This window comes from Pyxicephalus adspersus, chromosome 3, assembly GCF_032062135.1.
Source record: "Pyxicephalus adspersus chromosome 3, UCB_Pads_2.0, whole genome shotgun sequence".
Lineage (NCBI taxonomy): Eukaryota > Metazoa > Chordata > Amphibia > Anura > Pyxicephalidae > Pyxicephalus > Pyxicephalus adspersus.
This window is the reverse complement of record NC_092860.1, coordinates 83,495,460-83,506,787: the sequence shown is the minus strand read 5'-3', so window position 1 is coordinate 83,506,787 and position 11,328 is coordinate 83,495,460. Positions and strand designations below refer to the sequence as shown.

The 11,328-nt window shown below is 38.5% G+C and overlaps 1 protein-coding gene across 1 annotated transcript; it reads right to left on the bottom strand.

Moving 5' to 3' along the window:
* Positions 1-2,291: 2,291 nt before the first annotated feature.
* On the bottom strand, positions 2,292-9,917 carry CCNG2 (cyclin G2). Its single transcript, XM_072405488.1, has 8 exons — positions 9,676-9,917; positions 8,392-8,536; positions 7,963-8,100; positions 6,833-7,083; positions 6,440-6,518; positions 6,261-6,359; positions 5,495-5,700; positions 2,292-4,860 (listed from the first exon to the last, which is right to left on the bottom strand). Exons 2-8 carry the CDS (start codon positions 8,527-8,529, stop codon positions 4,722-4,724), a joined length of 1,050 nt encoding a protein of 349 aa, XP_072261589.1. The 5' UTR covers positions 8,530-8,536; positions 9,676-9,917; the 3' UTR covers positions 2,292-4,721.
* Positions 9,918-11,328: the final 1,411 nt, after the last annotated feature.

The following is an 11,328-nucleotide window of genomic DNA, read 5'->3' as shown; positions in this document are numbered from 1 at the left end:
CTGGCATCACCAAAGTCTAAGTGTTAAAGTTACATATTACTTAGTTTTCAGGTAATTGAAAAAAATATAAAAAAAATAGGTCTATTTTGCCAAAAAAAAACAATTTGTAAACTGACAATATTTTTTTGTTATTTTGTTTGAAGTCAAACTTTGTTCTTTAGGCTTTACTGACATTACTGAATTAGTTAAGCTTTGCTTCTACAGAAGAACTGCCAACATGCTGGCACAAGAAAATCCATATGGACCAGGAAAAAAAGCATAGGATCCATTGGATCAACTCTTTAGTCTCTAATAAGTAATGGCAGCAGTAGTTACAGATGGTAAATAGAAAGACGTATCCATCAATCCACCCGTCCACTTGATGCTGAAAAGCTGCTTGTTAGATGCATCAATACATTATGACATTATTGAAATGTGAGCACCAGTCAATGGCAATAAGTCTTCGTCCTCTAGGAACTGCCACACACATTGTTCTGCACCAGAATTCCCAATTGCACCAGCATAAAGTCTAACAATGGGTCTTAGGATTTCATCCCAGTACCTAACAGCAGGGCCATTAGCTAGAACGTGGATAGTCTGTATGTCTCTCAGAATATGCCCCCCCCCCCCCCCCAGAGCCTCACTTGCCCACTTCCAACCCAGTAGTGCTTGATGATATTGCAGGCAGCATAAGGTTTACCGTACGTTCTTCAGACTCTTTCACCTGTGAAGAGAATGGAGAGCCAATAGAGATCCTGCCAACCATGATGTCCTTTGGCAAATGCCAGTCGAGCTGCATGGTGCTGAACTGTGAGCACTGGCCCTGCTGTTCCTTCTTGCACAAAGACACAGATACTCTTCCTACTGCTATGTTGTGCCTTTCTATGGCCTTGTTCAGCAATTCTCATGTAAAGGCCCATCTCTTGGGATCCCCTCCACACCCTTGAACTTGTGCTAGGAGATACCGCAAACCTTGTTGTTGTTTTTTGGGCACACTATACAGTAGTTGCAGTCACCATTATAAAGAACAACACTATTTAAGCAAAGGTATCTTTTGACAACACATGTAAATGTTGTTTGTCCTACTCTCTGTAGGTCCCCCCACACACCTAATAAAAAAAAAAACATGAATTGATGGATTATGGAGTATATTATAGGATTATAGGATCATACTCTTAATCTTAGTGTTTTTGGTTTCTGAAATAACCTGTACTTGTACACTTTGACACTAAACAATCAGGTATATTTTCCATATACATAACTGATATAACTTTAGTAAGACTGGTCTTTCCAGTCCCTATATTTAAACTTTGAGGGAGGATTCCTGATGCTGTCCAGAATTTCCACCCTTCATGTTAAAATCCAGTTCTTGGCAGTTAGTGTATGTAAATCTGACAGGTAAAATAGTTGATTCTTTGTTTATACCAAACACGAGGTGTGCTGCCTCAGTTATTTTCCATGTACTACTCTGTACTTGACTGAATGTGATTTTAAACATAGCTGGTAATAAATGCAGATAGGCAGGACAAGAACCCCTAACCAGTTTACTAAGGCTACATACACACATGCAATGGTTCTCGTCCAATAATCAGCTCAGGGCCGATATCGGACAAGAATCTGTCGTGTGTACAACACTCATCGTCCATACGACCGTCCTGGTGGATCCAAAGAAGATGGACGATGAACGATCCTAATGGAAGTGAAGGGGGAAAGAGCGCAGCAGGGTGCTCTGTCGTTCTCCCCCTCCCCTCTCCATAGAGCAGAACGCTGCTGTATGTACAGCACTCATTCATGCATCGTGCAGTCGCTAGTCGTTTGAAAGGATAGTGAAAGATCCTTTCTAACGACTATATTTGCATGTGTGTAAAAAGCCAAAGTTAGCTGGAGGTATCCTTAAAGGGAAGCGTTTGAACAGAACTGGGCCTGAGAGTGTGGTTCATTAGAAAAGTGCATGAAAATTGGGGGTGTGTAAATTAAGAATCCCCCCCCCCCCCCCCAGTACCTGAAAATTATTCCTGGGACATGCCCTACAAATATGGATAATACATTATTAGATACAATGTATTCTCTGGATCAAATGCAAAGTTTGGGAGATGAACGCTCTCTATGGCTCCAGATCCAGCACCCATGGAGCCCAGCCTTAAGGCATTACAAACAAGTGCATTTCAGGACAAAAATTCAATAATTAGAAAATGAAATTTAGCCTCTGTATTCCAGATATGTAAATATATAGAACTTGTGCATATGTCTAATATGTCTAGGAGTAAATATTAATGCAATGTTTGAGTAAAGTAATTAACAACACAGGCATATTTGTAAAAGTAGATTTTTCTTTTATTGGTTAGGACTGTTTGAGAAAAAGAACAAAAAACAGTCCAATAAAACAATATAGGTCATAAGGAATAAATTAATATCTACATGCCATTTAACAAAAATGCTACATACATATAAAAAAATAACATTTTTTATGTGCATTTTAGGTTTTTACATTTTTTTCTGTACATTTTTTTTTAATTTACATTTTTTTTTATGTACATTTGTTTTTGCACAACTGAACAGCACTATTTACATCTGTACCTTCACACACACGCACACCTTTAATTCAACAGTTATGGAAAAATCTTAACTGTCTTAAATGTTCACAAACCACATTACCAGAACACAAGAATTTTTTTGTTTTTTTTTTAATTAGCAATGACATTTGTCTTGCCTGTATAGGAACCGTTTTAATTTTAGCGAATATTCTCTTAACATATTTAACATATACAGTTTCTCAACATAGCTGCAGAGTTCTAAGTCAGTTGCCTAACGACATAGGTACAAGGTATTTCTTGTCTAATGTACTTCTGTGCAACTCACGGCAATTTGTCTTAAATAGACACACACACAGACTGATATAAAATGTGTAATATATATATATATGTATGTGACAGCTACAGTGTGGGGCATTAACATCCAAATCACCCAAAAGTGTTGGATGCTTACATCCACAGACAAGAAAGTGCTAGTAGAAAATTTTATAACCATACATGGAAATTCCTGATGTTATAGATACAAATATTATAGCAACACTGGCACCAGGTTCAATAGGCAACTGGGCAAGAAGAAATACATGCAGATATTTGGAGAAATCCTTTAAGCAATTTAAACATACCAAGAGGCCACCTTTTAATTGGCGATTAGACATCAGTTTCTTGAGATGAGCAGTTTAAAAAAAAAATATATATAGGCTCAGGCAAATCATGTGGCCTCATGTCTTCTTCCTATCAAATGTTCAGTTATTGAGAATTTAAGAATATTGTTTAGCTTTTTATTTTGCAGGTTGCTACTTCATCTTGGTACAAAACCAATATACTAAACACAAAGGAAGCTAGACTCCACATAAGATAAAAGTTAAACAGAATAATAGTGTAACTAATTCTTTAAGTGTTGCTTAACTCAGGTGCTGCTTGTAGCACCAAAAAGACACCTTCACAATACAAGCCATGCAAATGAAGATTTAAGGGGATTTTTTTTATTATTAATTATACCCCACATAAAAGTAAATATCAATTTTTCTTTTTTTGTTTTTCTTTTTGTTTAAATTTTGCTACTTTGAAAAAACATCTATATTGCATTTTAAACATGTTGAAGAAAAAAATGGCACTGCTGTAAAGAAAAAAAAAAAAATCATCTCCTGAAAAGAAGATGAAATGCCACTTAAAAATTAAACAAAACAGCACAGCTACGCTATGTTTATAATACTCCCTATGCATGTAATACAGATATTGGAAACTGTATTTTTGTTGCAAAGCTTTACATTATGATACTATAAAACTGAATAGTACATATCTAATGAACCTTTCCTGTGCTTCTGGGAGACAGTACATAAGTACATTGCCATTGTGCCTTTAGCTCAGGATTGAGCTATTGTACAAAAGAGCAAAGTAACAGTATCTGTTGGTCAGGACTCCCCACTGATGACCCAGTATCTGCATTAGGAGTCTCTGGATTACAAATACTGCATATACTGTTCTGAAAAACACATCTGAAGGTACTGCAAGATTACAAGAAACAAAAGGACCTGATATTGCACACGGGATCCACACTTGGATACACATTTTTTAAAGTTGTGCCATACTCCCTGCAAAACTCATAATATGCACTGGTGTCAGAAGCTGCCAACAAGTGTTAAGGCAATGCTGACAAGGCCATTCCCATTGGTTGGGTCATAGAAAAGACTGCAGTTATGTCTAATATAGTCATTTTACAGTACTTGACACAAAGCAAAAGCAATGCAAGGATAGAAGATTAACAAATAAAAAAAAAACATCTTTACATAGGCAGTCAAATTATCAACATTGCTATGGAATGTAAAAGAGACTGCACTAACATTTCAACACTACAGTAAGTCACAAAATCCTCTTTGTGTGGAATATGAAGAAACCGCTAGGCTAAAACTGCAACTATGACATTAGAAATAACATGAAAAGTTAATTGCTTCACATAGCTCAGATTACAAGTCGAGAGGAGAACCCTAACAAAATGTACAAAAGGCGAATGAGCAGTTTTAGCAGCAAAGCAAATTCCATTAAAATTAGGTTTTAGAAATGGCAATACAATTGGTTGCTTTGTTGGCATTTAAGATTGAACTCCTGTAGGCATTTAAAACTAATCTCTAACTTGTGAAACAACGTAATCTTTCATTCACAACATCATTAAGAACAGTTTCACCACATGCATACAAAATATAATGCCCTTTGTTACAAAGGATAGAGGTGACGACTACGACGTTTGAGTTTTGGCTTGTAGTCATCAAAAAAGAAGGAAACCTCAAGGTCACTTGGTGGAGAGCTGCTGAGACTGTCTTCCCCACTGCTCATCTCTTCACAGGAGTCCTCACTGGAAATAAGAAAAGAATAAGTTGTTTTCATTGTACTATCAAACCAAAAATAATTACATATTTGCTAAACAGAAAACTGATCCATACCCGAACAGGTTTACCAACCACTAAATATAAAAATAAAAGGAAAGAATATTGGAACAACCTAAGGGGTTGGGGTAATGGCAAAAGTTTGTCATCAGCTTGAGATGCTTGATACCATTTAGAATTTAGCAGCAGCTTCATATGATCAGCAACTGACCTTCTCTTAATCCACTTCAAACGATATTTACATGGCAGTAGACTAATATGTGCATGCAAAACCAGCTTGAAGGGAACAATCAGGTTGACAGTGAAAATTTTAAATAAATATATTATATTTGTTACTTTTAAAATATCCCGATGGGTGGGTACATACTGTAGTGTAGTCTATAAACTGTTAAGTGGCTGTCTTAAAACCTACATCAATGCAATTCTAGAAGATCAGGTCAAATAACAAACTAACAGCCTAAAATAGAACCTGGCAAGAAAAGATACAGTAATACTAGCTTATGGAAACCATTCAGACGCTAAATTGCTTGTCATGCATACTTTGACTTTAATACAAGATGTAAAACTTGTAGAATCATTGCATACAGCTTACTGAGCACATACCTCTCACTTTCATTCATCAATTCATACTCTGGAATAGTTGGCAACTCTGGAACACTGTAATAACTGTTGTGAAGATTTTGTGCAGTGCGTCTGGACACAATCCACACAAGCTTTTTGTGATCTGGTTTGGAGCATTCTGGGGACGAATAATCAGCTAGGCATTGGGAAACAAGTTCTCTCCAATACAGCATGTCTGTGTCCCTTACCTGAAATGAAATGTGGAATGTGAGAAGATTAGATTTGAAAGGAAACCAATTTACACGTTGCAATTGATTACCTAAAGTTATCTACAGCCTGGCTACTGTTGTGGTAACACAATAACTTTAACATCTTCTAAATCACTGAACTAGAACAAGTATGCAGATCAGGGGTTCTGATTCAGGAGTTGCAAGTTTATTCTGGGTCAGTGATTTAAAGTAGTTAAGTCAGGCCAAGGTCATGACAACCCTCCTGTATTTCCAATAAGGCAGACCTTCATTAAAGTCTAAATCCTATCAGAAAGACATATAGCTTGATAAAGCTATATTATAAAATAAATGTATACAAACAAATCTTAATACTGCTGTGATTGCCTTATCCTATCTAAATGTTTGTACTCCAATGGCAGCTGCCAGGTCCTTCCTCTGGATTGGCTGAACTGACAATAGACCATGTCTGCATAATGAGTCATATTCAGTAATTTAAAGTTTGCAAAATCATAATCCTATCAGAGAACAAAATGTTATTTCTGATCAAAACAAAAACATTGTAATAGGAACATGCTTGCCTTTGAATGCTTCTGTACACAGAGAGCTATCTCAAACAGTTCCAGAGACTTCATGGTTTCCACTTCGAGAGTAAGAAGGCACAAGGCTAACACTGAGGGCTAAGGGAAGAAAACACAATGTAAGAACGGAGTCTTTTATCTGTCAGAGATTATCAAATGACGTCAGTAGCAATTCGTACTTTTGCTTTGGAAAAAATGAGCCGGCAGTTGCAAGCTTTCAGCTGAGCTTCGAGTTTGTCAAGGTTTAATACTTCTTTCCTGAAAAAATAAAATAGGAGATTGCAGATATTATAAAAGAAAGCAAAAAAATGCACACAAGCATATATATATGTGCACATCACATTAGGAATGCAATATATGTATAGATAGATATAGGATATATACACATGTTCATGATGACAAATTTAAGTGTAAACTAAGGTACTACAAGTCAGCAGAGACACAGTAAGTAAGCTGTAGGAATTATATATTTAACACCTCCTGCGTGTTTGACCTCTATTGTGTTAAGGCAAATGTCACACAAATTTGAACAGATGACCATATATTCTGCATAAAACACAGGGGGTACATACCTCTCAGAGGAATGGCAGGAAACTAATGTGTGGTATAAGTGCAAGAAGGTTAAGGCAGTGGTAGCTTTGAAGTCAAAGTGCAGTTTTTCAGATATGATTTTCTCCATACGTTTAATGTCTGACACAGTGCATTTACATTGGCTGATGCGGATGACATCGTTAGTGGATGGGATATTGCATTCCTCCTCTACAATTCTGGCTGCAAGTTGGAAGCAGCAGACACCAATACAGGACAAGTGTTTTGGCTTCACCTTAAAAAGTAAAGAAAGAAAGATTTTACAGCACTGCAAGGTTTTGACATACAAAAGGAATTTGTCAAAACATTTTAGGCATTGGTGAACAAGTTGTCAGCATATTGCATTAGTCCAAATGCCTGAACACCTCGCCCAAATTATTTCTACTGTGTCTTGACCAGTGAAAAATCTCACAGGCAGGGGTGGAACAGAGCTTAATAATGTATGTGCAGGCTTTATCTCTATTTTTAGGATGAATGGACACTCCCATTGTTAATCAAGGAAAAAAAAAAAATCAAAACCAATAGCTGCCAAGCAGGTTCAGATAATTAAAGTGCCTTGATTGCAAAAGAGTCAATAAACAAGCTAACTGGAAAACAAGGATCAGAGGTCAGGCACTGTTAAAAAGTTATTGTACACAAAAAGTTATACTTGTGAAAGTATCAAAATAACCCTAATATATGAAAAACAAAATGAATGTGCCAGGAACAATGAATCACTTAAACAAGTGGTGTAAAAAGAGGGAATTAAATGTTTTTTTAAAAAAAGGGTTCAGATAAAAGGACAGAATGATAAAGATAACCCAGTGCCCCCCATTACTGCCTCACAGAGTGGGGAGCGCTGCAACAAGTAGTAAACAGTGGGCAGCTTTATGCACAAACGTGAAAGATTTTCTATTCAGAAAAAGAAAAATGTATACTTGACTTGTATAGTACATGCATGTTATAGAATTGTACTGGGGAGATATAGACACCTGAGCCTACTAAAGCTTGAAATGGAAGTTACCACCCAATCACACAAGGTGTAAACATTCCCTTAGAAGAAAGGAATGTAAATCCTGTTGCCTTTTTCCCATATATTATATGTTCTAGAGATTGTTGTAGGAGCAAGCCTTACTTTCATGATAGCCAAAAACCGATCCAAGATGTTCACAGCCAAGACGAAGGTCTCCATACCGAAACCATAGAAGTTTGTTAAACTCCACAAATCTTCTACCTTTGCGTTTCTGGATTTCGGACAGATTGTGTTATCATTCTGGAACAAAACAGTAAATAAGTTACTTCTCTTCTAGCAATAAAAACAAAACAAAAACCAGAAGAAGTACAGGGTAAATGCATGCACTTAAGTTACAAAATACATATACAAGTAATGATAGAGGCTTCATGTTTTACAAATGCCACAAGATTTATGGGGAAAATATTCTCAACAATATATACAAAACAGAAAAGTAAAAAGAGTCATAAAGGAATAGTAAAAATAAAGTGAGATGTAGGTGAGGCTCCCTGGACACCAAACAACAAACACAACCCCCGCTGCCCCTCTCACCTCCGCAGTGGACTCTATGAGGTCCAAGCCCTTCTCCTTGGGTTGGTATTTGCATTCTTGCTCCAAATACACATTGAGTTGTTTGAGAAGTCGGAAGGCATCGTTGCTGGTGTTATCTTGGGCTGAAAAATCTTTCATCTTGGATCTGGGTCAGGAAGAACAGAGAAGAGAAATAAACAAGCTTTTCCCCTGGAGTCAGCAGCGATCAGCTGTGAGAGGAGTGACCAGGGGCGGATCGCTGGATGGGGGAGGAGGAGGACGACTGACTACAGATCACGTCCACACTGCCAGCAAACATCGCCCGAGTGGGGGATTTCCTTTGTGTATCTAACAACCCATCATTATCGTCTCAGCTGATTGAGGGAAAACAAACAGACCGATCCTTCTTCTACAAGACTCCATCAGATCTCGCTGATCACTTAACAACAACAGTGTCAGCCCATCACAACACCCCAAAGATTGCACAGACTCATCGTACACACACTGATCTGACATATAGGCCTGGTTTATTAAAGCTCTCCAAGGCTAGAGAGGATACACTTTCATCAGTGTACCTGGGTGATCCAGCAAACCTGGAATGGATTTGTTCAAAGTATTTTGCTATGTGTTAGCAAATGTTTTCAATCCTGGACCAGATCCATTCCAGGTTTGCTGGATCACCCAGCTTCACTGATAAAAAAAGTGTATCCTCCCCAACCTTGGAGAACTTTAATAAATCAGGCCCATAGATTGCACACAGATCTGCATCCTAAGGAAGTCATAGAATTGTCACCTATACAAGCGATCTGCAGGATATCAAACATTTTTCACAAACTCCTCTGATACAATGGCAGAGAATTGATGGATCTGTGTGGCCTGCTCTGTCCCTCTATACATACATTGCATAGACATTACAAGTGTGTGTACTGATCGGCCATTCACAGCTATAACCCCTGGAGATCTGCTGGCCATACATGTAAGATTAGTGATCCACAGGCACAAGTATTGCAAGCAGTCATTTACCATTATTAAAATATTAGTAAAATACAACATACATAGAGCAGGTATAAAATATTATCTGAGGATAGAGTATCGCCATTAACCTAAACAACCGAGATTACAATCACTTCCTATTACATAGATGGGAAGGAAGAGGAGCACCAAGGCGGTGCGATCTTTATATACATAGAATAATAACTATATGATGGGGGACGGATAACATGCAGACAACCCATGGCCGTGTCCCCGGGCAGGTTGTCAGCTCTGTGACAAGGATTTGTAGGGGGAGGGGGGAGGGGTACTTACCGTCACTGGATGTCCGGGTGTCACAGAGGGGTCCCTTGTCACTTTATTGGGGGTACATGGCGAGTCAGAGCAAAGTCATGGTCAGCGATTACGCATCCATCACAAAGGCACACGACCGGACATCGCTGTCTTCATGGTGCTGACTAATATTAAAAAAATATAAAACTCTAAAGTAAAAAGTAATAATCCGACCCCAGCTCTTCTTCCTTCGTCTTGTTTTTGTTTCTGATCCTTCAACGCCCTGGAGCCTCAGACGTCAGGGGGCGGAGGAATTTTTAATACTGTCAACACAAAGAAAATGCTCCGGTAGTAAAATAGTCCCACAGTCCACAGACTGTAATACCTCTTCATTGATTCCCACTAACAACCCAACGTTACACCCATTGATTGGTGATTTCAGTTCAATGATAAAAATGATAAAGAAAGAAAAGATTAATGGAAAACGATACCGTTGTTAAGCGGAAGGACACATTCTGTAAACTATTGACGTCACTGGCTTTTAAAAATCCCTGCCCACTTCTGCTTGTCATTATCAGTTTGAAAAGACCGCCCGAATTCTGCTAGTGTATGATTGGAGGAGAGGTCTCCGTACTGTACCATTCGCTTGCTGGAGTTCTGATGGAGCCCGGAGATTGGTGGGTTAGTGAGTTCTTGTTGCTGGCCAGATTTGATGATCAGAAATGTTAAGAAGAGGAGAGCCGAGACTTCCTGGAGCATGCGCAGCGAGGGCGCCTGTGTACCCTATGAACTTAAGAGCTGTTTACACTGGGAGGGGTTGTTATAGCAACTGCGTTCAATGGCGGACTGGGAGATATTTTTTTTAAACCCTTCTGTCACTTGTTTTCTGCAATTTAGGTACATGTAGTACAATATACATACATGTATTACAATATATATATTTTATATTATACATTTTGTCGTTAGAAAAACAGAATTTTGGACAATTGTGTGAATGTATTAAATAGGAAAAAAAATCACATTTATTATTAGTAAACAATATTTATTATTTATATAGCGCCAACATATAATGCAGCACTGTACATTAAATAGGGGTTGAAAATGACAGATACAGACAATGACACAGAAGGAGGAGAGGCCCCTGCCCAGAAGAGCTTACAGTCTAAGTGGTGGGGAAATGTCACATTTACATAAATATTCAGACCCTTTACTTAGTTGAAGCACCTTTGGCAGAAATTACAGCCACAAGTATTTTGGTGTATGATGCATAAAGCTTTGCACGCCTGACTTTGGGGATTTTCTGCCATTCTTTTTTGCAAATCTCAGTCTCTGTTAAATTGGATAGGGACTGTTGGTGGACAGCCTTCTTCAGGTCTCTCCAGAGATGTTTGATAGGGTTCAATTCAGGGCTCTGGCTGGGCCCCTCTAGGACATTCACAGAGTTGTCCCTGCGTTGTGTTTTCTGTGTGCTTTAGGTAAGTGGTCGCCAGCCTTTTTGGTCCCGAGGACTGCTAAAATATCCGGCTCCTGACCGCGCATGTGCGGGGAGCCGGGTGTCACTCAAAGGGAAGAAACCTCCCCTATAGTGACATCATGATAGCATAACCCCGCCTACTTCCCATTGCAGATCTGAGCCTTCTTGTGGTCCACGGACCACCGGTTGGCGACCGCTGCTTTAGGTCATTGTCATGCTGG

Excerpts from the sequence above, each read along its gene's own strand:
- CCNG2 (XM_072405488.1), bottom strand. The coding sequence starts at position 8,529 with ATGAAAGATTTTTCAGCCCAAGATAACACCAGCAACGATGCCTTCCGA. Across the intron at positions 8,101-8,391 it reads TCATAGAGTCCACTGCGGAG|AATGATAACACAATCTGTCC; the intron begins GTGAGAGGGGCA and ends GTTTTGTTCCAG. Across the intron at positions 5,701-6,260 it reads GTGTACAGAAGCATTCAAAG|GTAAGGGACACAGACATGCT; the intron begins GCAAGCATGTTC and ends ATTTCATTTCAG.